Source organism: Peromyscus californicus, unplaced genomic scaffold, assembly GCF_007827085.1.
Source record: "Peromyscus californicus insignis strain IS unplaced genomic scaffold, ASM782708v3 Scaffold_2__1_contigs__length_46816999, whole genome shotgun sequence".
Lineage (NCBI taxonomy): Eukaryota > Metazoa > Chordata > Mammalia > Rodentia > Cricetidae > Peromyscus > Peromyscus californicus.
The window spans coordinates 19,867,301-19,891,245 of record NW_026294540.1 but is presented as its reverse complement, the minus strand read 5'-3'; the positions used below and the strand labels follow the sequence as shown (position 1 = coordinate 19,891,245).

The 23,945-nt window shown below is 54.9% G+C and overlaps 1 protein-coding gene across 1 annotated transcript; it reads right to left on the bottom strand.

Annotated features, from left to right (window-relative positions):
• Window positions 1-810: 810 nt before the first annotated feature.
• Mmp17 (matrix metallopeptidase 17) lies at window positions 811-23,892 on the bottom strand. Its single transcript, XM_052755533.1, has 10 exons — window positions 23,646-23,892; window positions 13,669-13,801; window positions 13,236-13,365; window positions 12,616-12,899; window positions 11,656-11,832; window positions 9,269-9,368; window positions 6,358-6,440; window positions 6,113-6,265; window positions 3,331-3,588; window positions 811-2,759 (listed from the first exon to the last, which is right to left on the bottom strand). Exons 1-10 carry the CDS (start codon window positions 23,799-23,801, stop codon window positions 2,470-2,472), a joined length of 1,764 nt encoding a protein of 587 aa, XP_052611493.1. The 5' UTR covers window positions 23,802-23,892; the 3' UTR covers window positions 811-2,469.
• Window positions 23,893-23,945: the final 53 nt, after the last annotated feature.

Genomic DNA, 23,945 nt, shown 5'->3' with positions numbered 1-23,945 from the left:
CTTCTTTCCCATGCACAGAGCTGATGTTTGCTCATCAGACCAAAGAAGGCTCAAAGCCCATGACTACCCTTGTTGGGTACTGGGCCCTCACTGGGTGGTAAGAGTCCTCAGACCTTCCAGGGTCACGTGGTCACAGGCTGGCCATCCACTTGAGTGCAGAGGGTCAGTTCAGCCCGGGACTCACCACACAAATCAGAATTACAAGTGAAATGTGTGGTTTTGTTTTAACAGCGATTTGTCTAGAAGAGGATGCCGTGTGGTATCATGCCGAATGTTGCTGCGGGACAAGAGCTGGATGTGGCCTTAGGAAGCTCAGGCAGGTTGACCGGGACATATAGGGGTCAGGTACCAGGTTCAGTGCCTGGTTGGGCGTCAACTGAGTGGGAAACTGGGATGGCTCCTTGCCCGGAGAGGGTGTGATTGGGGCCCATGGAAACAGCGAGGGAGTCTCAAAGTTTGATGGCCCTCAGGAGTCGTCATGTTCTATAAGAACAGTGTGAGCCTAGAGGCGGCATCACATCCAGCAACCTGGGGGTGGAGTGGATGCTCTTATTTTCTCCCCCCAGCCTCTGTATAGGGGTGTGCATCAAATCATAAAACATAGGGGTCCAGCTGCAGCACACCTCACAGGAGCCGATGCATTGGCTGCAGCAGTAGAGGGAGGCAGGCAGGGGCGGTTCAGAGAACTCTATGCCCATTGATTGTTTCGCTCAAGACCAGAGGTATAAACAAGTTGCTTTTTTGTATTGGAGATCAAGCCCAAAGCCTTGTGCACGCTATCCAAGTGCTCCACCACCGAGCTGTCACCTGTCCAGTGTAGAAAAATTTTATTAAGAGTTTGGGTTTTTAAAATGAGTGAGACACCAGCATCTAGACAGCTCCAGCCTGCAGGCCGGGATTTTTGGGTGCTGTGACAAAGACTCTTAGGGCTCTCCTTGCTACTGGACTGGACAGCTGTGTCCTGCAGGCTGGTGGACAACATGGGACATCATAGGAACGTGCTTTGATGTAGGGCAGAGTGGGGGTGGCCCCCATGATACCTCAGACCCCTACTCTGTCCTGTGTAGCTTGACGGGTGGGTGGTGTGGGATGGGGCGCCTGGCTGGGTGCTGGCCTGGGCTGCTTGCTCGCTCATCCTGACAATGCTCAAATCTGGGTCGGGAGGGAGTGGCACCAGCGCCATGTATGTGAAGTGTGACCTGGGGTGTGCAGAAGCCTTTCTTACCTGAGATGGGACCAGTCGGGGAGGGGTGTGTGATCATATGTCCAATGACAGAAGCTGCCTACTATACATCCAAGGCTACATGGGGAGCTCTGCCCTAGGGTATTTTCTATCCCTCAGGCCCATCCGGTCCCAGAACCTTCAGCTCCTGGTAGCTGATCTCTCCTTGGTCCTAGCTCAGAGGCTCTTTCTGGACCATGAAGGTCTGTCACTCAGAGCAGCAATTCTTCCACAGCTCCTCCAAGTCCAGGGTGGGCCAGGAGGTGACATCATCATGGCCCCGAAGGATGCTACTATTAACCAGGCCATGCTGAGCATCCCTGCAGCTGCTCCTTCATAGTCACCCTGTGCTCCACATGCCAAACATTACCATTTCCCTACTCAGGGCCTGGGATAATTCAACCACCCTTCCTTAACTGAACCCCCACTTTTATTCCAGGTGTTAGAAGCCTCTCCACAGCTGGGGAGGGGACAGCTATGAGTCTAAGCTGCAAGGTGTCAGCCCAGAACCGTATGGGGCATCTTGCTGAAGCAAGGGCACTGACAGATGAGAGATGTCTCTGTAGGTACACACCCCCCCCAAGTCACAGCACCCCGGGGAGACCCACAATTCTCTCCTGGCCACAGAGAGATAACAGGACATAGCCTCCACTTCCGAATAGCTCGGAGAGGCGAGTGCTCCTGACTGTTGGAGCAAGGCCCCTGGCCAGCATCTGGATACCTGTGGGGGTAGATCCTGAGTGTGACTGGTCCTCTGTACCAGCAGATACGGCGCTAGCTGCTGCAAATGGCAGTGGCATCGGACTGCAGGGTAGGCACCCCTTCCCCGCCATGTTCCCCATTGGGCCATCAACTCTCTCACTTCTCAAACAGGGACAGTGGCCCGATACACTCTGAGGACCCTCCCGCTGTCCCCACCGGCCCACGTGCAAATGTCATAAGAGCTGCTCAGGTGCAGACAAGGCATCCCCGGGTTGTGACGGCCAGGCTTGAGCAGCCCAGTAAGGTGCGATGAAGCAGCGTGGTGTACAGAAGAGGACGGAGCACAGCCTATGGCTGCTCCGGGTGGGAAGGGTGCGTGGATGCCATTGGCGGGACAATCCCGTCCCAGTAGGAATCTACTCCAGCAGAGGGCCACAGCACCCCCTGGTTTGGTGAAAGGAAGGAAGAACACAAGTCCTGCTGACTACTGGCCAGTGTGTCCCTGCCCTCCTCGGCTCCTTGATCCGCAAAGGCCAGCACCGCCCTCAGGATGCCCTGGCGGAGACTGAGGTCCACAGGCCCCACAGCAGCGGCGGCAACAGCAGTCGAGACAACAGTGTAGACTTGGGTGCCTCTGAAGTGCAGGAGCATACTGCCAGGCTGTCCTGTGCCCCGCTGCGGCCCTGGGGTCCGGGCCCTACATCCTCTGCATCCGCCAGCGTCTCACCGCATACCAGCCAGTCCCGGGCTGTAGACTGTGGGTACCCAGGTGCTGCCTCCAGCTCGCCATCCAGCACCTTCCAGTACTCTTGGCCTCGGAAGAAATAAGATGCACCTGTAGAGGGAGAGGAAGGTGGCTGAGCTGGTGTCTCAACCATGGGGAGGCTCTGCATAGAACAGTGTGATTTGAGTACAGGGCTGGAAGCGGGGGAGGGGGGCGGGTGGGACATTTTAGACAGATAGGTCTGGGCCATGCCTGTCAGAAGCATGAGCCTGACTTGGGCAGCTGAAGGAGGCTCTGGGACACAGGAATGGACCGTCAACCCCCACTCTTCCTTGCTGGTGTTGACCCAGCATCGGTTCTCTGTGCATCTCTTTTGGTATTGGGGTGGTGGGGGGAGGCCACAAGTGGGGTATAGGTACTCTGAGGAACATGCACAAGGGCTGGAAGTCCTGTGTGTTTGGGAAGTAAAAAAGCAGGAAGATGGGGTGGGTGGCAGAAGGGAGGAGAGCCAGCAAGGGGGCTGAGGAGAGAGGGGAGGTCCTGGACCACTCAGAGCTCACAGATAGGCTAAGTGTGGGGTATACGGTGGTGCAGGAAACCCTGCCCCCCACGCCCCATCACAATCCCTTATCCACAGTCCAGGAAACATGTCGGACAGCACTGTCCCGTGCCTGGCGCTCACCATCAGACCAGCGCATGGCGTCATCCAGCACGCTGGGGACCCCCCTCCACAGGGGGCCCTGGGCAGGGTAGCCCGGGTCCATGCGCCGTGTGTGGTCATCATAGCGCCAGTACAGCTGGTCCTTAAAGAAATAAGTCCTGTCATTGTGGGCCCAGGAGAAGACAGCATCGATGCCACCAGGCGGCAGGCTGAAGTCGGAGACGGGTCGCGGGTACCCTTCCTCTACGTTGTTGTCCTTAAACACCCAGTATCTGTCTCCTGGTGGCGAGAGAAAGAGCCATGGGCTGCGGCAAAGGCTCCGGTCCCAGGGTCCCCCCATCTTCACCCAGGTGGCAGTACAACGTAGTTACCCCATGTCAACAAGTCGAGGAGGAGCCCTGCCTGAATTTACTAAGCACCTACTATATGCTTGGTGTGGGTCTGAGACTCAGATCTGGCAGTCACTCAGAGACATGAAACCCTGCTCTGTGACTATTATGTGTGAGGGGTCGGACCATCCCCTCCTCCTCTTTGAGACCTATGGCCTGGGCTGATCTCAAACTCACTTTGTAGCCCAAGGGATGACCTTTAACTTCCGGTCCTCCTGCCTCTGTTACCTGAATGCTAGGATTAAAGGCATGTACCACCATGCCTGGTTTAGGGAGTCCTAGGGATTGAACCCAGGCTTTCATACATACTAAGCGGGTGCCTTAACTGAGCCACATCCCCAAGCCAGGTATGGCCATCTTATGGCAGGGAATAGCAGAGGGCATTCAGTCTCAGGCTTAATTGCAAGTGAGATGCAGGTCTCTCTGTGAGACTTTATGAACCAAGACATGGAAGAACCATTGGAACAAAGATAAATGTGCTGGCTGGGACCAGAGAGGCTCCATCCAGGGGTACTCGTGTGTGGGGTGAACCTAGGGCAAGATACTCAGGTGACTCTGGGCCGTTTCCAGGGATTCCTGGTAACTACAGGGTGGGGTGGGGAGATGGTATGTCCAGACCACCAAATGGGATGGGTCGGATACCTAACCCATGGGAAACACAGGACACACAAGGGGTGAAACCTGGGATGGTAGATACTGAGAAGGCCCGAGGGAATGTTCTAGATTGGAGATCAAAGACACCACCATGCAAGGGAGATCCTAGCTGGGACCCTGGTGATGCAGGAGAGTGTGTCTATGGACTAGATGAAGGTACCATCACTGTGGCCTCATTGGCTCGGGGGCCAGTTCTTGGAAACAACTAAGTCCCAGAGGAAAAAAACCTGACCACCCTGGGGATATAGCGAGACCCTGTCCAGGGAAAAAGAAAAGGCACAATGATTAACATTGTCAACTGGACAGCACATAGCATCAAGCCTCCGGGCAGGCCGGTGAGGGATATTTTAGGTTGAGTTAAGGTAGGAAGACCCACCTGGAATGTGGGCAGCATGGTCTCAGGGGCAGGGATCTCACACCAAATAAACAAAGTGAGCTGAGCGTCAGCATCCATCTTCCCCGACTAAGGGGTACCACGTGACCAGCTCATCCTCCAGCCGCCATTTCTTCTCTGGCATGATGGACGGAATGCCACAGCATTGAGTCACGTGACTAATACATGAGACCAGAGGCTTAGTGTCCTCATAGGGACCTGAGCTGGGCGGGTGACCTAATTAAGGATGGTGGCACTTTTTGAGCTGAGGGCGGGCCATGTGCCCACCCTAATCCCAGGTTTCTGTCCCATAGTTAAGATAGGAAGAATTTCATTCCTACCTGTGCGTGGGCCCAGGAGGCTCACACTTCATATATGCTCACCTCCCCTCTCTAGCTCCATAACTTAGGCTGGCCTCCAACTTGCTACACGGCTAAGGATGACCTTGAATTTACAATCCTCCTGCCTCTAACTCCCCAAGTGTTGGGATTAGTACACCTGGTACATGCAATGCTGGGGCACACACCCAGGGCTTTGTGCACATTAAACAAGTATTTAACCAGTGAAATGATATCCATGGTCCCCCAGCCACCTGATTTTTGGGAGACAGTCTCAGTATGTAACCCAGGCTGGCTAAGAATTTGCAGCAATCCTCCTGCCTCAGCTTCCTGAGTGCTGAGATTATAGGAATGTGCTACCTTCCTGGTCTGGGTCTCTTTTCTCTTCCTGTGGGATAGATGTGGATGTAAGAGACACACCCTGTCTAAGGCCAGCAGTGAAGGCTAGGAGCCTTTCTTCAGGGGGACACGGTAGGGTGGCCTAGACAGAGGCTGCTCCTAGGGACTCTGGCTTCATATTCTCTTGCAGGTCATGGCCTCTCTGAGGCCCCAGCAGCCACACTCTTAGTTCTCTGCACTCAGAGGGGCTGTTTCTGCCTTGGGGGGTCTTCACAATGGCTGCAAACCTGGCCTGGACCCTGTTCCTGGGGTTTCTGCTCAATGGCAGGTCCCTAGATAGACTTTGCATGCCATGGTCTGTTCTCTCCCATCACCTGGAATGCTTCTTTGAATAAACTCCCTCTTCTGTGTAGGAGCTTTTCACACCCCCACCACACCCCCAACCTCAGCTCTCCACCGGCCCCGGGCAGAGATTTTCTTTTTTGCTTACTGTGTGTATCTGCAGCGCCCCCTACAGGATGAGCCGTCAGTAGGCCTCAATATATATCCAAAGAGTACAGCTGCTCTTTCAGACTGGTGGAGCAAACCGTCCAACCAGGCTGGAGGCGCAAGGTTACAGCCAAGGTCGGCAGGGTACAGGGGAGGTTGAGGCAGGTCAGATGGCACAGAGGGAGGCCAGGGCAAGCCGTGGCCCACGGGGGGAAGTTCACCTTTGAAGAAGACAATCTTGTGGTCGCTGGTACGCTCATACACGGCGTCCACGCTGTCCAGGTGCAGCGGTAGACCCCGCCAGAAGCGATGCATTTGAGCTGGCTGCAGGGACACCAAGTGCCGGTCCCGGGTCAGTCGCCAGAAGTACTTGCCTGGGTGATGATGAAAGGGAAGGTGGCTGCTGGAGCCTGGTGTGGCTATGGGGATCTGTCCTTCCGTTCCACAGGGCCCCAGGGTTAGTTACCTTTGAAGAAGAACGCTTCGCCTCGGATCTGGGCCACAGCATCGAAGTGCGCAGTGCACCTGTGAGGCATGTCCTTCTGGGACCTGCAAGGCAGGATGCCCGACAGGCTGAGAGGGAGAGCACCCGACCCAAGCAGCTGGGCGAGCTACTCCTGCCAGGATCATGGGGGTGGGCCTCCTGGAAGGACCCACAACACCCTGGTGCCCACATGGTAGGCAGAGCCCACCAGGCAAGAAAGGTTAGTTAGAATGGGGGCCCAAAATAAGGCTCTAAGCTACACAGTGAGTCTGAGACCAGCCTAAGACTGGCTCAAAACACCAAAGCCAACTCCCCCAAACCTAAAACACCAGACAACTGTAGCACCCCAAAACAAACTAATGATGACAAAAAATAACAAAAATGTGAGCTTGAGTCAGGTTTGTGGCCATACCACAGCCTACAATCCTGTACTCAGGAGGCGGAGGCAGGAGGATCACCATTTTCTGATCAACTTAGGTGTTGGGTTTCAATTGCCTAGGAATGAAAAACATTCCCAGGAGGGATAATCTTAATGATTTAGGAGGGAAACACAACTCCTAAGTCTCAGGAAGGTCCTGAAACTTACAAGATTCACAGGCCCCTTCCTAAAGTTATATAAGACTGCTGGGGGAGAGGAGACTCTCCAATTGGCTGATGCAGCTCCACAGTAAGACCTTGTCTCTAATTAGAAAGGAGCTGGAGAAACAGCTCAGTGGTTAAGACCCAGGTCAGTTCCTAGCACTCACATCAGGTAGCTCAGAACTGCCTGTAACTCCAGCTCTAGGGGGATCCAATGACTCTGGCCTCTGTAGGCATTCTAGGACCATGCACATATCCACACACAGACACATCATTTTAAAAAATCTTGAAAACGGAAAAGAATAACAGCTTCTTGGCTTCCCAGGGAGATAAGGGTCTCAGCATGTACAGCCTCACGGGTAGGAGTTGGGGTGTGAGTGTTTGCCAGCGTCACACTCTAGAGACTGAATGTGGGTCCTGTCCACCACAGTGCTTACTGTGCAAGCATGGGACCCCCAGAGCACTTCCCTACACAGAGGGGATTGAGAGCAGAGCTGTGTGTAAGAGCCAGTGGTCACTGACAGCTGAGTATGATGGAGACCTGAGGACAGTGTGGTACATTCGCTGAAAGGCAGCCAGTCCTCGGGGTCTGCTGCAGTGAATTTCCCAGCAAACCACCTGCCGGGGCCCCACACACCAGTGGGCATATGCACGAGGACACTCACCCTTTGTCATAAGGTGGAAGCCTCTGGCAGGAGACCTGGAGAACTGGGTGGGAGGGGTTGGTAGGAGAAAAATGATTCTTGCAGGGATATAGCTCAGTTATAGAATATCCTGGGTTCAATTATCTCTTGGGGAAAAAAAAAAAACCAACAAAGCAAAGCCAAGTGTGTGACTTTGTTTCAGCCCATGCCTGAGTGCCAGCACTCAGGAGGCAGAGGCAGGATGTTCGTGAGCTTGAGGCTGGCCTATGCTATATAGCAAGTTCCAGGCCAGCCAGGGTTACATTGAAAGACCCTATTTGAAAAGAATCAACATGGGGTCAGTGAGGTGGCTCAGTTCATTAAAAGTACTTGCTGGCAAGGCTGATTACCAGAGTTTAATCTCTGAATCATTATGGTGGAAGGAGAGAGCCTGTTCCCACAAGTTGTCCTCCGACTTCCATGCTCCCTGTGCCCACACCAAATATACATACATATGTGCGTGTGCGTGCGAGCTTGTGCACATGCACGCACACACACACACACACACACACACACACACACACACACACACACACACACAGAGCCAACACAGGCTGGGGATGTAGCTCAGGTGGTAGAGTATTTGCCTAGCATGCTCAAGGTCCAAGATTTGATTCCCAGCACTGCATAAACCTGGGCTAGCGGTACATGCCTGTAATCCCCGAACTTGGAAAACAGAGAAGGAGAGGTTCAAGGTTGTCATCATCCTTAGCTACACAGAGCGTTTGAAGCCATCTTGAGACCCGATCTCAAAAACCAACCCAAAAAGTATCAACAAAACAATATAGGGTTGGGAATATAGCTCAGTACACTTGCCTTGCAGGCACAAGGCCCTGGGTTCAAGCTCCAACACAAAAAACACACACACACACACACACACACCAGATAGGAAAAAATGGTGAATTGAGCATATCACACCTATAATCCTAGCACTTGGAGGCTGAGTCAGAAAAATTACAGTTCAAGGCTACAGACAAGGACCTTGTCCCCATCCCCAAAACTAACAAAACAAAAACCCAGAACGAGCTGAGCAGTATTTTGATTGCCACAGCAGTTTGTAGTATACAGCTAAGCCAGGAGTAGAACCATCCACCACAGAGACAAAAACCAAAAACCCAGATGTACGTGGGCACAGCAAGGGGGTCAGGCAGGAGAAGGGGCGGGCTGAGTAAGGGAAGGTTGTGCACTGTGGTAACTCACACCACAGTCCCTTTATTAAGTACCTGCTGTGGTACGGAGAGCCCAGGCCCTGGGAACTGTCTGGATAAACTCAGCTCTCAGTCAGCTCTGCAGAGAGACTGACACAGAAATAAGATGCCGAGTCCTCCATATTCCAAACAAGCCACCCGTTTGTAAGATCTCTTAGTCCCCAAGGTCCTGGGCTTCACAAACCAGGCTACAGGAGAGGAAATATTTGAGATTCACTGTAGCTCCGTGGGGTAACGGGTCCTTTCCTCTTTCTATTTCTTACTGGGATGTTTAAGAGAAGAAAGTATCCCCCAGGCCCAGCCAGCACATACAGCAATACCTTCCTCAGGATCCTGAGCTATACTGAGCACTGCATGCTTGGAAGAGACAGCACTGGACTAAGACAGGCTGGCCGAGGTTTAGTGACAAGGGACATGACTTACGGGGTGCTAGATCGATTGTTGGGGGGCTCCGGCAGGAGGGGTGGTTCCTCGGGCTCTGGAGTATCGAGCTGTGCCGTAGGGGACACGGACTCCCGCACACCTGTGGAGACAGAGAGACACTGTTCAACCCGGGACTTCAGTCATGCCAGCCTATCCTGGGGCCCCGGGCATGGAGCCTGGGCTGTGAGGCTGGAGGACCCCGGCTTCGCTCATTCAGTTGAGGGGTGTCCAGGCAGGGCAGACCACTGCAGCTTGCCTGTGAACTATGCTATGCCCCAAGAGCTTGTCAAGTGCGTCAGCATCCCCCTCACAACCACGCTCCCGGGTGGACACCCCCGAAAGACGGAAGCCAGGTGATCCACAAGAATTCTGCACTAATGTCCACAGCGCTGGTCACAAGAGGCTGACAGGGAAGTGACCCAGTGCTCAATGCTGGAGTCATTCAGTCATGGAAAGGAACCAGGCCTGACTCCTGTGAGGGAGAAACCTTGAAGACGCCATACTTGGGGAAAGACCCACTAGCCCCAGAAGGTCTCACTCTGTATGGCTCCCCTTCCTCCAAGTGTCTCGCCCTGGGCAATCCTCAGAGACAGCCCCTTGGGGGTTAGTTCAGGGTAGTGAGAGTTGTGAACATCAACAGGGTGGTGCCTGTACAACTCTGTGGCTGTGGCAAACATCTGTGTACCCTTGGAGATGGGGGATTTTACTGCATTAGAAATAGCACTCGGAGCCAGGCGGTGGTGGCACATGCCTTTAATCCCAGCACTCGGTAGGCAGAGCCAGGCGGATCTCTGTGAGTTCGAGGCCAGCCTGGACTACCAAGTGAGTCCCAGCAAAGGCACAAAGCTACATAGAGAAACCCTGTCTCGAAAAACCAAAAAAAAAAAAAAAAAGAAAAAAAGAAAAAAAAAGCACTCGGGCTGGAGAGAGATGGCTCAGTCGTTAAGAGCACTAGCTGCTCTTGCAGAGGACCTGGGTTCAGTTCCCAGCACTCACACACAGCATCTCATGACTGTCCATTAACTCTAGTTCTAGGGGATCCAATGCCCTCTTCTGTCATCCGTGGGCAGCAGGCACTCATGTGGTGCACATACATACAGGCAGGCAAGAAGGAGTAACACACGGGGCTGGAGAGGTAGCTCAGTGGTTAAGGGCGCTTGCTACTCTTGCAGAGGACCGGGGTTTGGTTCCCAGCATCCACACAGTGGCTCACAAACTGCCTGTAACTCTATTTCCAGAGGATCTTTTTCTGACCTCTGTGGGCACCTGTGTGCATGTGGTGCATATATGTGTATATGTATATATATATCCAGGCACACACACAAAAAGGAAATTCTGAAAAAATAAAACCACCACCACCACCACAACAAACTCCACAACAAACTCCACACAGATGGGGTGGGGAAGTGGGGCACGGAGCAACAGGTTGGGGGAGTGTAGAGTGAAGCTGGAGGCTGGGAGCAGGCTGGCTCTACTGGGGGAGGAGAATGTTTCTGTATACCGAACATCACCTCCCCCAAGGCATCCTCTCCTGGATGGACACGGGGCACAGACACCTCTATTTCCGGATATGTCCTGGGAGTGGTCCTAGACCAGATTCTGTTCCTGGTTTGGCTGTTTATACTCCTGTGGGGCTACACTAGGCAGGCAGCCTGCCTCTCACGCTCATGGATCCACCCTGGCAAGCTACCTGTCTCTTGGTGCTGTGGGCTATTCTGGGCAAAGTGCCTGACTTTTGGTCCTACAGGGATATCTTCATACTCTTATGGGCTATCCTGCACAAAACTGCTACTTCTTGATCCTGTAGGGTTATTCTTTCATATTTTTTCCCCCCAATATGATTTCTCTGTGTAGCTTTGCACCTTTCCTGGAACTTACTCTGTAGCCCAGGCTGGCCTCGAACTCACGGAGATCCACCTGCCTCTGCCTCCTGAGTGCTGGGATTAAAGGCGTGCACCACCACCACCCGGCTATTCTTTCATTCTTATGAGCTATCCAGGACAAGCTGCCTGACCTGGTCCCACTCCAGGACTACTGTTTCTCTTTAGAGTCATATGATTAGATGGCTCATTTAGCACATACCCAGTGCTTTGTAGGCCTGGGTCTACCTTTACTGCTTGCTGCCAAGACTCTTCAAACCTTTGAAGGACAGATGTCAAATCACCACGTCTAAGCTCTAAGCACCAGGAGGATCAGCCTAGAAGACCGAGGCCTGTGTCCCACGCCCTGGGCTCCTCTCTCCACTGTTCCGTTCCCAGCAGACATCATGTGCCCACAGGGCTCTAGACTAAGAGGGCACAGCCATGAGCAGAGCTTACAACTACCTAGGGCATCTGTTCCTAGCCCCACCCTCCATGTGGTCCATAATGGGCTTTGGGGACACTCACCGTATAACTGCCAGACACGCACCCTGTCCTCGTAGGGAAGCCCATAGCGTAGCGGGTCACCCACGGGGCCCTGGTAGTACGGCTGCATGATGGAGCTTGGGGCAGCAACATGGCTCAGACCGATGGCGTGGCCGAACTCATGGACAGCCACTGCAAAGAGGTCCATCCCATGGGCATCTAAAGATACAGAAAGCCGGGCGGCGGTGGCGCGCGCCTTTAATCCCAGCACTCGGGAGGCAGAGCCAGGCGGATCTCTGTGAGTTCAAGGCCAGCCTGGGCTACAGAGCGAGTTCTAGGACAGGCACAAAGCTACACAGAGAAACCCTGTCTCGAAAAACCAAAAATAAATAAATAATAAATAAAAAAATAAAGACACAGAAGCTTCATGAGCAGGACAGGACTGGACCCCCTTGCTAATGATGGGGCTGGAATAGAGAGCCGGTGCTCCGAGGGTGACTGCATCCTGGCTGTGTTTGGGGCCCCAACTAACCACATGAGTGCTGCAGGTCTGCTGAGACCATGCTGGGCTCTGATGGAGGCCCTGTGTGGCTGGAAGAGGTTTCTCAGGGGTTTCTTACACTTTCATGGGATGGAAGTCAGCCCTTTGAGTGCCAGACTGGAGTGGAGACATCCCAGGATTGGCAGGATTTCCCAGGTTCAACTAACTAGTAGCTGTCAACCGCCAGACCCTACATGAGAGGTCTGGGTTCCTGGGCGCTGGGCAGGGGACTAGCTGGTTTGCCGAGCTGACTGCAGACACTTGGTGGATCAGTATCACAAGAATGGCCCAACAGGTCTCAGTCGGTGGCTACCTTAAGGAGTGCAGAAGTTCTGAACTGTTTAACTGCTCAGACTTGTTCTGGGGGCCACAGCTGTAACCTATCTTTCATAGGTTCAGGGTGTTATTGTGGGGTCTGTAGGGCCCACAGGGGCTACCCAGGCCCAGGTCCCCCGACCCACCTGAGGAACGGAAGGTCCATGCCTCATCATCATCAAAGTGGGTGTCCCCTGCCGTGTGGTGGTCACCGGGGAAGAATGCATGGGCCACTGTGCCACCGGGGCCGTCGAAGGGGTAGCCGTCATTGTGGTCGGCCTTGGAGAAGTCGATCTGGATGTCAGCGGCGTTGCCCGCTACCTCGTGGAAGTTCAAGGGTGTGATGTCACTCCAGACTTTGAGGGCGTAGTACATGAGCGCACGCACAGTATCCCGGCCCAGGGGTGAGTCCCGTGGGAATGTCCGGACCCTAGGGTCAGGGTCAGAGTGGAGGCCAGCTGCCCCTGAGGCCTCCCTGGACCTCCCTCTGGGGTGAAGTATTGCCCTTCCTTGGCAGGAGTGTTCCCTTATTGTCTGCCTTTTTCCTAGTCCCCAGATGCTGAATGCAGATGAGTCCAGGGGTAATATGCAAATGCCAGCTTGGCAAGGGGGGGGAGTGGCATGGGCAGGCCGAATCTCAGTGCTCACTTCACCCTCTATCCACAGTCTACACCCTGGTGGGATCCTCTCTGAGCTGGTCTGGCCCCAGGGATGGCAGAAGGACAGAGAGACACTATCCTGGGGAGGCCCCACCCTGGCCACGCACCTCCAAGAAAGGTTCCTCTTGCTCCATTTGGTTGGTGGCGGAGTCTGTCGCTTCCTTCTTGCTTGGGCCCCAGGGGGCAGGTCCGGAAGGGAGCAGCGAGGGGTCTTCATCAGGGCCAGAGTAGCCTCATCTGCAAGGTAGACACAGATCAGCAGGTAGACCTGTCTCCACCTCTCCAGAGAAGACCCCCCCCCCCCCCCCCCCCCCCCCCCCCCCCCCCGTCTCAGGGCCAATGGCCTCCAGGCCAGGTGTGCTCAAGCCCCACCCACCTATCCCCCACCAGGTTAAGGCAACATTCAAGTTCATGGCTCTGGCCAGTCTGAGTCCTCAGTGGCTAATTGCGGGGCCCTGATTGTAGCCACAATGGGTATGGCCAGGTTGGCACAGCCCTGATGGAACCAAGGAGCCTCCTGGTACCTCCCGGAAAACTGACCGAGGATGCCGGTGGTCTCCAGGCCGCCAAACTGCTGCATGGCAGTAATAGCCTTGGACAGTTCCTCCTGGGTCTGCAGCTGTCCTGTTGCTGGGTCTGAAGGAGGCAGGTAGCCAAACCTGCTCAGCCACTCCTGGGGACACAGAACAGAGTGAGAGGTTGTTAGGTTAGAGCCCACCTGAGGAGGAGCTGGCCAAGCTCAAGACTGTTGCAGGGGAAATGCCTCTTGAGGCCCTGGTCACCTCTCAGCGCTCCCCTCCCCTCCCATTCCTTGTCCTTAAACCGAGCTATAAGCAGTGAATAAACGTAAAGCCGGAGATGGGGGTGAGCATGTGCAGGACCAATGTCCGCCAGCAACCACTAGATGGTGCTGCAGTCCACATGCCAATTGTGACCATGCCCCTGCCTGAGGCGTGCACCTGGCTGGCTCCAGCTGACTCAGAGGTCCTAGAGGGCAGGATGCTCTGAGCCCAAACCACCCTCCTTTTCAAGAAGGGCCCAAACAAGGTGTCCAAACCTGCAGACTAGTTTCCTTCAGTCTCATCAACACACACACAACACACAACACACACACACACACAATTTTGAAACAGGTTCTTACTGTATAGTCTTGGCTGGCTATGTAGATCAGGTTGGTCTCAAAATCCCAGAGATTGACCTGCTTCTGCCTTCCAAGTGCTGGGGTTAAATGCACCTGCCACCACACCCAGCTACACTTCTCTTTTAAGACAGGGTCTCACGTAGTTCAGTCTGGCTTCAGACTCACCTTGCACCCAAAGATGACCTTGAACTTCTGATCCTCCTGCTTCCACTGCCCAAGGGCTAGGATTACAGGCAGGTACCACCATGCCTATTTTGTGTGGTGCTAAGGATTGAGCCCAGGGCTTTGTGTATTCTAGGCAAGCACTCTCCTTACCTATTTTTTCTTTTTTTTATGTTTAATTATCCAGTTGTGGCGGTGCACACCTTTAATTCTAGCACTTGGAAGGCAGAGGCAGACAAATCTCTGAAAGCCTGAGACTAGCCTGGTTTACACAGAGTTCCAGGACAGCCAGGGTGACATGGAGAGACCCTGACCAAAAAAAAAAAAAAAAAAAAAAAAAGACAACAAAAAAGTTAAACTCTGTGCTTGAGTGTCTGCACATGTATTCAGGTGACCTCAGATACCAGAACCACTAGATCCCCTTGAAGCTGGAGTAAACAGGCAGTTGTGAGCTGCCCAGTGTGGGTGCTGGGAGCCCAACTAGGGTCCTCTGCCAGAACAATACTACTTTCTTTCTTTCTTTTTCTTTCTTTCTTTCTTTCTTTCTTTCTTTCTTTCTTTCTTTCTTTCTTTTATTTTCTTTCTTTCTTTCTTTCTTTTCTTTCTTTCTTTCTTTTTCCTTTCTTTCTTTCTTAGAGAATTTATTCTAAATTTGAATTGTGTATTTTATTTTGTGTGACAGTGTTTCGCCTGAATGTATACATGTAGCCACACGCCTGCTTGTTGCCCACAGAGGTCAGAAGATGGGATCAGATCCCCAGGACTGGAGCTATGGGTGGTTGCAAACCCCCATGTGGGCACTGGGAATTGAACCCAGGTCCTCTGCAATAGGAACAAGTGCTCTTAACTACTGAGTCATCTCTCCAGCAGCTTGTCCACCCCCTTTTGAGACAGTGTTTCATCATGTAGCCCTGGAATTTGTTATGTAGACCAGGATGGCCCTGAACTCACAGAGACATGCCTTTCTTTGCCTCCCCAGTGCCGGCAGGCACTGAGGTTGTGTGCCATCACGCCCAGTAACCTACTTCTGTTTTGATGGACACTTAAAAAAAATATCACCCCATTCATGTCCTTCCCTGGCCCTCCAGGTCCTGAGGATGCCACCCAGGCTCATCTCTTGGACTAGTTTCCGCTGCTGATGGCTGTTTGCTCGGGAGCCCAGTGGATGTAGCTGGAACTGGGTTTCATCTCCCAGGACTCCTTGGGGCCTCAATCAGGGGTAAGCTACCCAGGCTAAGAGGTCCAGGTTGGATGGTGTAATTTGCATACATCGGCAGTGTGCCTGCCAGGTCTCCTCTCTGGATAACACGTATCCTTGCTGGGGTTTCTCTGTTTCAAAATCCATCCCACCCCAAACCTCCCTGCAACCTGTTAGTGTGTATGGGGATGCCAGAGACCCACTTCAAAGGCTGAACAGTAGGACCTTCAAGGACAGGGCAACATCCCCAAAGCATCCAGGGAAGTGAGAGTCATGCCCCTGGTGCAGGCCCCATTTGGGGTTCTGTTTGAGGCCAGCTTGGTGAAACCTTGTTTTGACCTCTCCTCTCAAAACCTATTATAACATTTTAATTGTTTTCAAGTGTCAGAACACACACACACACACACACACACACACACACACACACACACACACACACACAGAGTTTTCATAGCTCAGACACAGGGCCCCGTGGCTGCCTCTCTGTCCTGCAGGAAGTCCCTTGGAGCTTCCTCAGCCCATACATGGAACACTTCAGGGAGAATGGGTCCCTCTCCTGAGTATGCACATGAATGGAGAACAGGGGGTTTGAGGTCCTCTGCGGGGGTCATCCCTGACCCCTGAGCTGGGATGGTAGTTGTTGCCTATCTAGAGCAGGACATAATTGGGGTTGGCAGCATTGCACTTGCAATCTCAGATGCCCTGCCCCCACCAAGAAAGCGCTCAAGCCTCAGCATGCTGGTATCCAACCAAGACCCTTATCCACAGCGCCAAGTTCAGCGCTGACTACAGTGGCCTTGGCTTGGGGAGATGGATGACTGTCAGCGCTGGCCTCAGGTGGACACACACAAGAGGCCGCCAACTGACCAAATCCATAAGTCAGCAGAGTATGGATGGGTGTGTGGAATCCTTAGGCAGCCAGCTCATCCACCTCCAGGCGGGTGAACCCCAAACACTCAAGAGCTTCACTTTATTGTCTGGGACTAGTGGCTGATAAATGTCAGATGAGGATAACGGGCCACTGCGATGGCAGTTAGCCTAGGGGACTTGGAGGCTGCCTCGGCTGACAAAAGCCACCTAGAGGACAAGATTTTTGCAGGAGAGGCAGCCTTGACTGGTACCTTGCAAGCTAGCGAACCCTGAGGCAGCCCTCGTCACCCCACCTGACCTGCTCTGACCCCTGCAGGTGTACAAGCCCCTCCCCACCTCGATGTCTGCCGCAGGGTGGCCAGCGATAAGACTTCCGCGCTTCCTCTCCCCTGTCCCCTAATACCTATAGAGCCGGGACCACACACCCTGTCCTGGGCCGCCAGCTTCCTGCTTGCCTGCCTGGTCCTCCTTCCACTGTCGCCACGGAGACAGACCGCTGTCTCCAGGGCAACGGAGGCTGCAGCAGGCGGGTGCTGTGAGGCTCAGGGTGAACCTTCCAGAAGGCCACTGGGGAGGGGGGTGGGTGGGGCCAGGAGAAGGGGAGTCCCACCCCCAAGGGCAGACACCCCTTCCTCCCAGCCCAGTCCGAGAACTGGACCATTACTGCAGACCAGTGATCAGGCTGGCTGGGCAGTCAGGGATTCCTGCACAGATGTAAACACGCAGTCCGTTAGCGCTGGCCCCCTCCCCTTTCCCGTTTATCACCATTTGACACAATGTGTATCTTGTACAGCTTTAACGAGGCGTAATATGTACAGCGTTACAATCCTTCCGATGATTTTGGCAAATTTATAGAGCGTCCAGACGCCACCCCCCAACCCCGGTTGCTGACTTACCCAACCGTCGTCACGGAACCTGGGCAGCTCTGCCCACAGCCTTGGTCAGCTGCCACGGTGGCCCCAGGAGCCTGCAAAGCTTGCCTGGCACCTGGACTATTATGAAGCTGCCCATCACCCCCTCACCCCTTTGTAACTGGACCCACCAGCGGGAGACAAACAGATGTGACCAGCCCCATCTCACAGGCAGGGAAACCGAGGCCCAGAAGCCGAATCCAGACTCTTGTACTTCCAACGAGTATCAGCAGCAGGGCCAGCTCCTGATATATGATAATGACATATCTCATTCATATTACATATGATAACTGTAGGTGCTGTAATCCACAGGCAGTGGCACCTTTGGCCATTCACTCCTCACGATTACCATCTTCCTTCCATATAAGATCCCTCAGGCCCTTGTAAGGGCAATACCAGTGGGGACCCCTCTTCCCCGACTGACTGGAGAGGAAACTGAGATCCCAGAGGAGCTGAGGAAGCTGTGCAGAGTTTCACACAGCACATGGGATACATGACTCATTTATTAATGAGTATGTATGCGTGTGGAGGAGGTCAGAGGTCAAGTTTGAGTGTTACCCTCGAGGAGCACTGTCCGGCTCCTGTGCAACAGCGTCTCCCACTGGCCTGAAGTTCCACCAAAGAGGCAAGACTGTCTGGCCAGCATCTCCAAGAATCTCCCGTTTCTGCCTCCCCAGTGCCAGGATTACGAGTATGTTCCACAGGCGGGCGGTGGTGGCAAATGCCTTTAATCCCAGCACTTGGGAGGCAGAAGCGGGTGGATCTTTGAGTTCGAGGCCAGCCTGGACTAAAGAGTGAGTTCCAGGACAGCCAGGACTACACAGAGAAACCCTGTCTTGAGAAATAAATCAATCAACCAACCAACCAACCAACCAACCAACCAAAAAACCAAGTACGCTCTTCCAAGCCAAGCTTTAAATATATATATCTGTGGGTGGGTACTTGTGAGTGCAGGAGCATAAGGAAGCCAAGGGCATCTGATCCCCCGGAGCTGGAGTTCAGGGCAGTTGTGAGCCACCTGATGGAGGTATTGGGAATCGAACTTGGGTCTTACATACACGCTCTTAACTGCTGGGCCACCTCTCTAGCCCCATGACCAGCTTTCTTTAGCGGCTTCTAGGGGTTGAACTCCGGCCCTCCTGCTTGCATGGCAAGCATTTTACTTAAGTGAACCTCTCTCCAGCCCCTGCATGGCCCTTTTATAAAGACAGATCCCAGCAGGTAGCTGGAGGGATCCCATGCCCAGGTGTTCCTGACTGTGCCAAGGGGCTGGCTGTGAAGGGTGCTAAGTAGACCAGGGCAGATCTGGACAGAAGCGAACAGTATGGAGGGGATGATGAACAGAGACCATGCACATATTGCCTCAATTCACCTTCATCCTGATGGCGGCTGTTCCAGTGATCCTGAGCTAAGGGCCACTGAACGCTTGCAAATCCTTGCAAAGCTCCACACAGCCCCCAGAATGTGGGGAGGATGGTAGGCACTGTTTTTTTTTTCCTTCTGCAATTTCCTTTGAACACAGCGGGCACTCTGTAAGTCATGCAAGACGACAGGACGGAGTGGGCTCCGCTGTGACCCCCATTTTACAAATAAGGAAAGAGAAGCACAGAGAGGTTGGGACACCGGCCCTAGTCACACAGCACGTGAGTGCAGAGCTGTGGCTGGAGCTGTCTGGCTTCTGGGTTTATCCTGTAACTGCTGCAAGGGAAGGGAGGGATGTGACAGAGGGGATGGTCAGATGGACACTCTGGAAGTTGTTCTGGGTAGACACGGGGTTATCCAGGTGAGGAGCCCTGGGGAGAGTATTCATTGTGGGAAGAGCAGGCTTGAAGGCTTTGGTGCAGGAAGTGGCTAGGCACTAGCATCTAGGAGGGAGATGGACATCGAGGGGTGACGGGTCTGGGGACAGGGACAGAGTGGGACTTGGAGCTAAGAGGGGATGCTGGGCTGTATGCCCACCACATGACTATCCCACCTTTGCTGTGAGCCGGGTGCCCAGCATGTATGTCTGATCCTTCATGTGCCGGCCCTGGTCTGTATGTAGATCCAAGGCCGAGGGTTACCGGAAGCTTAATGTTTACAGTGTATTTAGCACCACAGGTAGCTGACACACCCTGGCAAGTCCCCAGGCAGGGTCCTCACTGGAGAATGCCCCATAAGCCTTCTGAAGTGCTCTAGCTTCCCTGGAAGTACAGCCTGTCCCTATGGGCCCATTTGGCAAGAGAGAAAACTGAGGCCCTATGATCTGTTGGGTCCCAGAGCAGGTGAGCAGCAGCTTGGGACCCAGCCCAGATCCAGGGAAAAGTTCCCCACATTAGATATCCACAGAGTGGCCAGGTGTGGTGGCGCACAACTTTGATCCCAGCATTCGGGAGGCAGAAGCAAGCAGATCTCTGTGAGTTCCAGGCCAGCCTGGGCTACATAGACCCTGTCTCAAACAGAAACAAAGCACCAAGTAGTGGACATTAGGACTTGTTTCCGTGTGTGTGTGTGTGTGTGTGTGTGTGTGTGTGTGTGTGTGTGTGTGTGCGCGCGCTGCGCGCGCGCCTGCCCAGGGCCCTTCACATGCTAGACAAATGACTTACATGTAGTGTGGCTTGGATGAAAGTGACCCCCTCCCCCAAGCTCATATGTGTGAACACTTGGTTCCCAGTTGGTGGAAACGTGTGGGGAGAATCAGGAGGTGTGTCACTGGAGGCCTGGCTTGAGGTTTCAAGAGAATTGCCATTCCCAGTGTGCTCTTTGCTACCTGAGATGCGAGCTCTCAGCTCTTTCCTACAAGCACGGCTTCACCTTTGCCGTCATGAACTCTACCCCTCTGGAACTGTGCGCTATTGACTACTTCCATTTCTAAGTGGCCTTGGTCTTGGGGACTTCTCACAAAAACAGAAAGGTAACGACGACAGTACAAGACTGACACCCAGGTTCATTCTCTTATCTTCTTGAGACAGTGTCTCACTAGGTAGCCCTGGATGGCCTGGAACTCCCTACGTAGACCAGGCTGGTCTTGAACTCTAAGATCTGCCTCTGCCTCCTGAGTGCTAAGAGTACACAATTAAAGGTGCGCACATCAACATGCCCAGCATGGACCCTTTTTTTGTTGTTTTTTTTTTTGTTTTGGTTTAGACATTCCCAGGTTGCTCAGGCTGGCCTTGAACTTTCTATGTAACCAAAGATGACCTTAAACAACCGTATCCTTTTCCCTGTGTTTCCCAGGTATGTGCCAACATGCCTGGTTTATTTGGTGGCGCTGGGGCTGGAAGCCAGTGTTCTGTGGATGCTAGGCAAGCAACTAAGCTTTGCATTTGGAGACAGAGTCTCACTCTATAGTCCATGCTGGCCTTAATACTATTCTCCTGCCTCAGGAGAATGCCTGTAACAGCAGGTCTGGCACTGCCTATGTTTAACCGTTGCCTGGCCACCTTGGTTTGGGTCCACAGTGAAGAGTTATAGTTCCCAGGGCACAAGGATAACTCCTTCCTGGGCCCAGAAAGATTGCAGGTACCCGTGAGAGCTAAGGTCAGGACAGGGGGAGGTTTAGGCTCCTGCACTCTATGTCCCTGCTTCCACCTGTCACCATTGGCCCTGCCTCCCAAGGTCTTTCCTTAACCATGGCCATCCTCAGTCCCAGCACGCCAGCCTTCAGTTGTGGGCATATTTGCGATGAAAATCACAACCTTCCCTGCTGTGTGGTGCGCGCAACAGGAGAGACTGTTGCGAGAGGAAAAATCGGAGTAGAAACTTCCCGGGATCCTTTGCTGAGCTGCCAGCATGAAGGGGGCTCTCAAGCAGACCCCTAAGCAGCCATGGGCCACCAGATACCTCGACTGCTTGGTGCTGCTGAGACATACGGTCACACAGCATCCACCATGGTGCCAGGCCTGGCTGAGTGCTACGACATTTGTGAATGAAATATGGGTGGAGGGGGGACCGTGAGGGTGAGAACCTGCAGAGCCAGGCAGTGGATGCAACATTCTCCAAGGCACGTGGTGAGTGAAAACCGCAGGGTGTGAGAACTGGGGCCTGATCTGGCTGTGTGAAAATTGCCCACTTCCCCATGGCTACCCAGCTGGATACTGAAAGGGCCGTCAGGACGCCGCCACTCTCCAGAACCTTCCCTGGGGTTGCACACTTTGCTATGGGGCATTAACCATTCAAGAAGCGGAATAACAAGACAAGGCCCACTAGGCCGTGAGGAGGCACATCCCCCGGTGTCCTTCCAGGGGGCCTGGGGCCTCTTCTCGGCTTTATTCACAGGCATTGGCCCCTCCCGGCCCAGCCGTGGGTGCAGCGCTGTCTGGCAGCGGCTGATCACAAACACAAAGGCGCCCTTCTCCTCAGAGGCATCCAGACTTGAATACGTTCAACAGCCCGCAGAGGGCGGTCTGAGGGGCATCAGAAAGCTCCCACCCAAAGCCCGCCCATCTTTTGCAGCTCGGTGCCCCTGCGCCCCAAGCTCTCAGGTGCCATCTCCTAAAGAGCCACCAGAGGGCGCCCCCCCCACCACCACAGAAGAAGCAGGCAAAGGACCGGCTTCCCACACCCGGGAGGGTATTGTCCTGGGCAGGGGGGGCTGCCTGCTGCACCCTCCCGCTTTACCCAGAACTGGACGACAGGGTGCTGCTGCCTCTGACAAGGCTGGAGTCACGCACCCTGATCAGTGAGACCTTTCGGGGTGTGGGTGGGCCGGTGACCCCGGGGTGCTCGGGAACTCAATAGGGGAGGGGAAAAGTAGGCTGAGGCCCACAGGTGCCAGAGGGAGGAGCCAGCTGCACCCCAACCTCTGAGGCCTGGCTGCTGCAAAACTTCCTAAGTGCACTGGGCCTGATCGAGAACTTGGCTGGTCAGGGGCTCCATCTCCCCCAACTCCACCTCGGTGTCCTCTCTCCCTTAACTAGTCCCTGAGAACTGGAACAAGGAGGGGTCTGGGCTCTGTCACCCATCTAGAACTGGGACTAGACGTCCGACTGTTAGGGACAGCGGGGGAGCCTGCTATGAAAACCCAGGAACAGGAGTGCAAGGGACCCCTATTTTAGAGGCCACTGGGGTGGGAGGAAGCCACCCCTAGGGGACCCTCAGGCGTCTGTGTGCAAGCAGGCAGAGAAAGCATGGGGCCGCTGCCACCCCAGATGCCTGGGGGTGGTGGAGTCAGCCTCTCACTCAGATCCAGGGGCAAGTCTTGCCAAACAGGGGGTTGCTCCCACCCGCTCCTCCAGCATGACATCTCCACGGCTCCTTGCCTAGACCTAAGGGTTTAGGAGTCCCCATTGCCAAGCACCCATGGAGAGGGGACTCTGCCAGGACCCCATTAGGATATTTGCTAGCTTGTGCTGGGCAGGAAGCCGCCCCTGGCCGGGTCTCCGGATCTCAGAGGATCAAGGGCGCCCAGGCCGGGGCCTCCTCCTCCACCTCCTCCTCCTCCTCCTCGAAAGCGGGCTTTATCCACCGCGCGCGCCTTTGCAGAGGCTTCACGGGCCTGCGGAGCCATAAAGTCTGATCGAAACCTTCCGGGTCTCCTGCGGGTTTCCACCCGACTTCGGTCAGGAGGGCAGACGAGGGGTGCAAAGAAGCCGGCACCGGGACTCGCAAGCAAGGGTGCCCCGTTAAGCCCGGGGCTTAAGGTAGCAAGCAGTCTTGGGAGTTGGCGGGCTGGGGACAGCAGCGGGCTTGACGCGACAGAGGTGGCCACCCGCACCAGCGGGACAAGGCCGACCGCTCCCGGGGAGGAGGATGGAGAGGGGGGTCGCTCCACGCACGCCGTGCAGGCGGTTCTCCCAACATCGTCAGCGGAGCAAACTCGGGAACCCCAGGCTTTCCGGGCGCCCACATGCGCGTCCCCGGCTGGGGGTGCGCGCCCCTGACCTCCCACTCCCGCCGCGAAGCTCGCGGGGCGCACCGCTCCGGGCGGCTGTGACGACTGTCGCCCCGCCAGAGGTCTCTGTGGAGCTGCTTTGAACCAGGGACCCGGCTCCAGCTGGGCGACCACCTCCCCGGGGCGCCCGCGGCTGCGGCGCAAGATCGCACGGAACGCGAAAGGGACCGGTGTCCTCCTCCACCTGCAAGCGTGCGCCCCGCTCAGCCCGAGTCCCAGCCTCAGTTTCCCTGCCTTGGAAAGGGATCCGCCGCGCCCGGGATTCGCGCACCTCTCCTAGAGGAACCAAGGAGAGTCTCCCTTCTCCCCTGCACGCCCGGGGGACACGGCTCCGGGAGTCCCATGCCCGCGTCGCACACTCACCACCCCGAGGCTGAGGTCCTCTGCGCGGGGCGCGGGCGCTGCGCAGCCCCCGTGGGCCGCCAGGGCGAGCAGAAGCAGCAGCGGCGGCAGCCTGGGCCCGGGGCTGGGAGGGCCAGGTCCCCGGGGGGATCCGGGTCCCCGCGGGCGGCGTCCCATCCCGCTCTCCGAGGCGGGGTGGCGAGGGTCCCCCCGCGCCCGCCCGCAGCCGGCTCCGCGCCTCACTCGGCTCCGCGCCCGCTCCGCTCCGCGGGACTGAGCCGCGCGCCCGCCCGCCTCCGGGGCAGGGCCATGCTAATGTAT

Excerpts from the sequence above, each read along its gene's own strand:
- Mmp17 (XM_052755533.1), bottom strand. The coding sequence starts at position 23,801 with ATGGGACGCCGCCCGCGGGGACCCGGATCCCCCCGGGGACCTGGCCCT. Across the intron at positions 6,266-6,357 it reads CGAAGCGTTCTTCTTCAAAG|GCAAGTACTTCTGGCGACTG; the intron begins GTAACTAACCCT and ends ATCATCACCCAG. Across the intron at positions 3,589-6,112 it reads CAAGATTGTCTTCTTCAAAG|GAGACAGATACTGGGTGTTT; the intron begins GTGAACTTCCCC and ends TCTCGCCACCAG.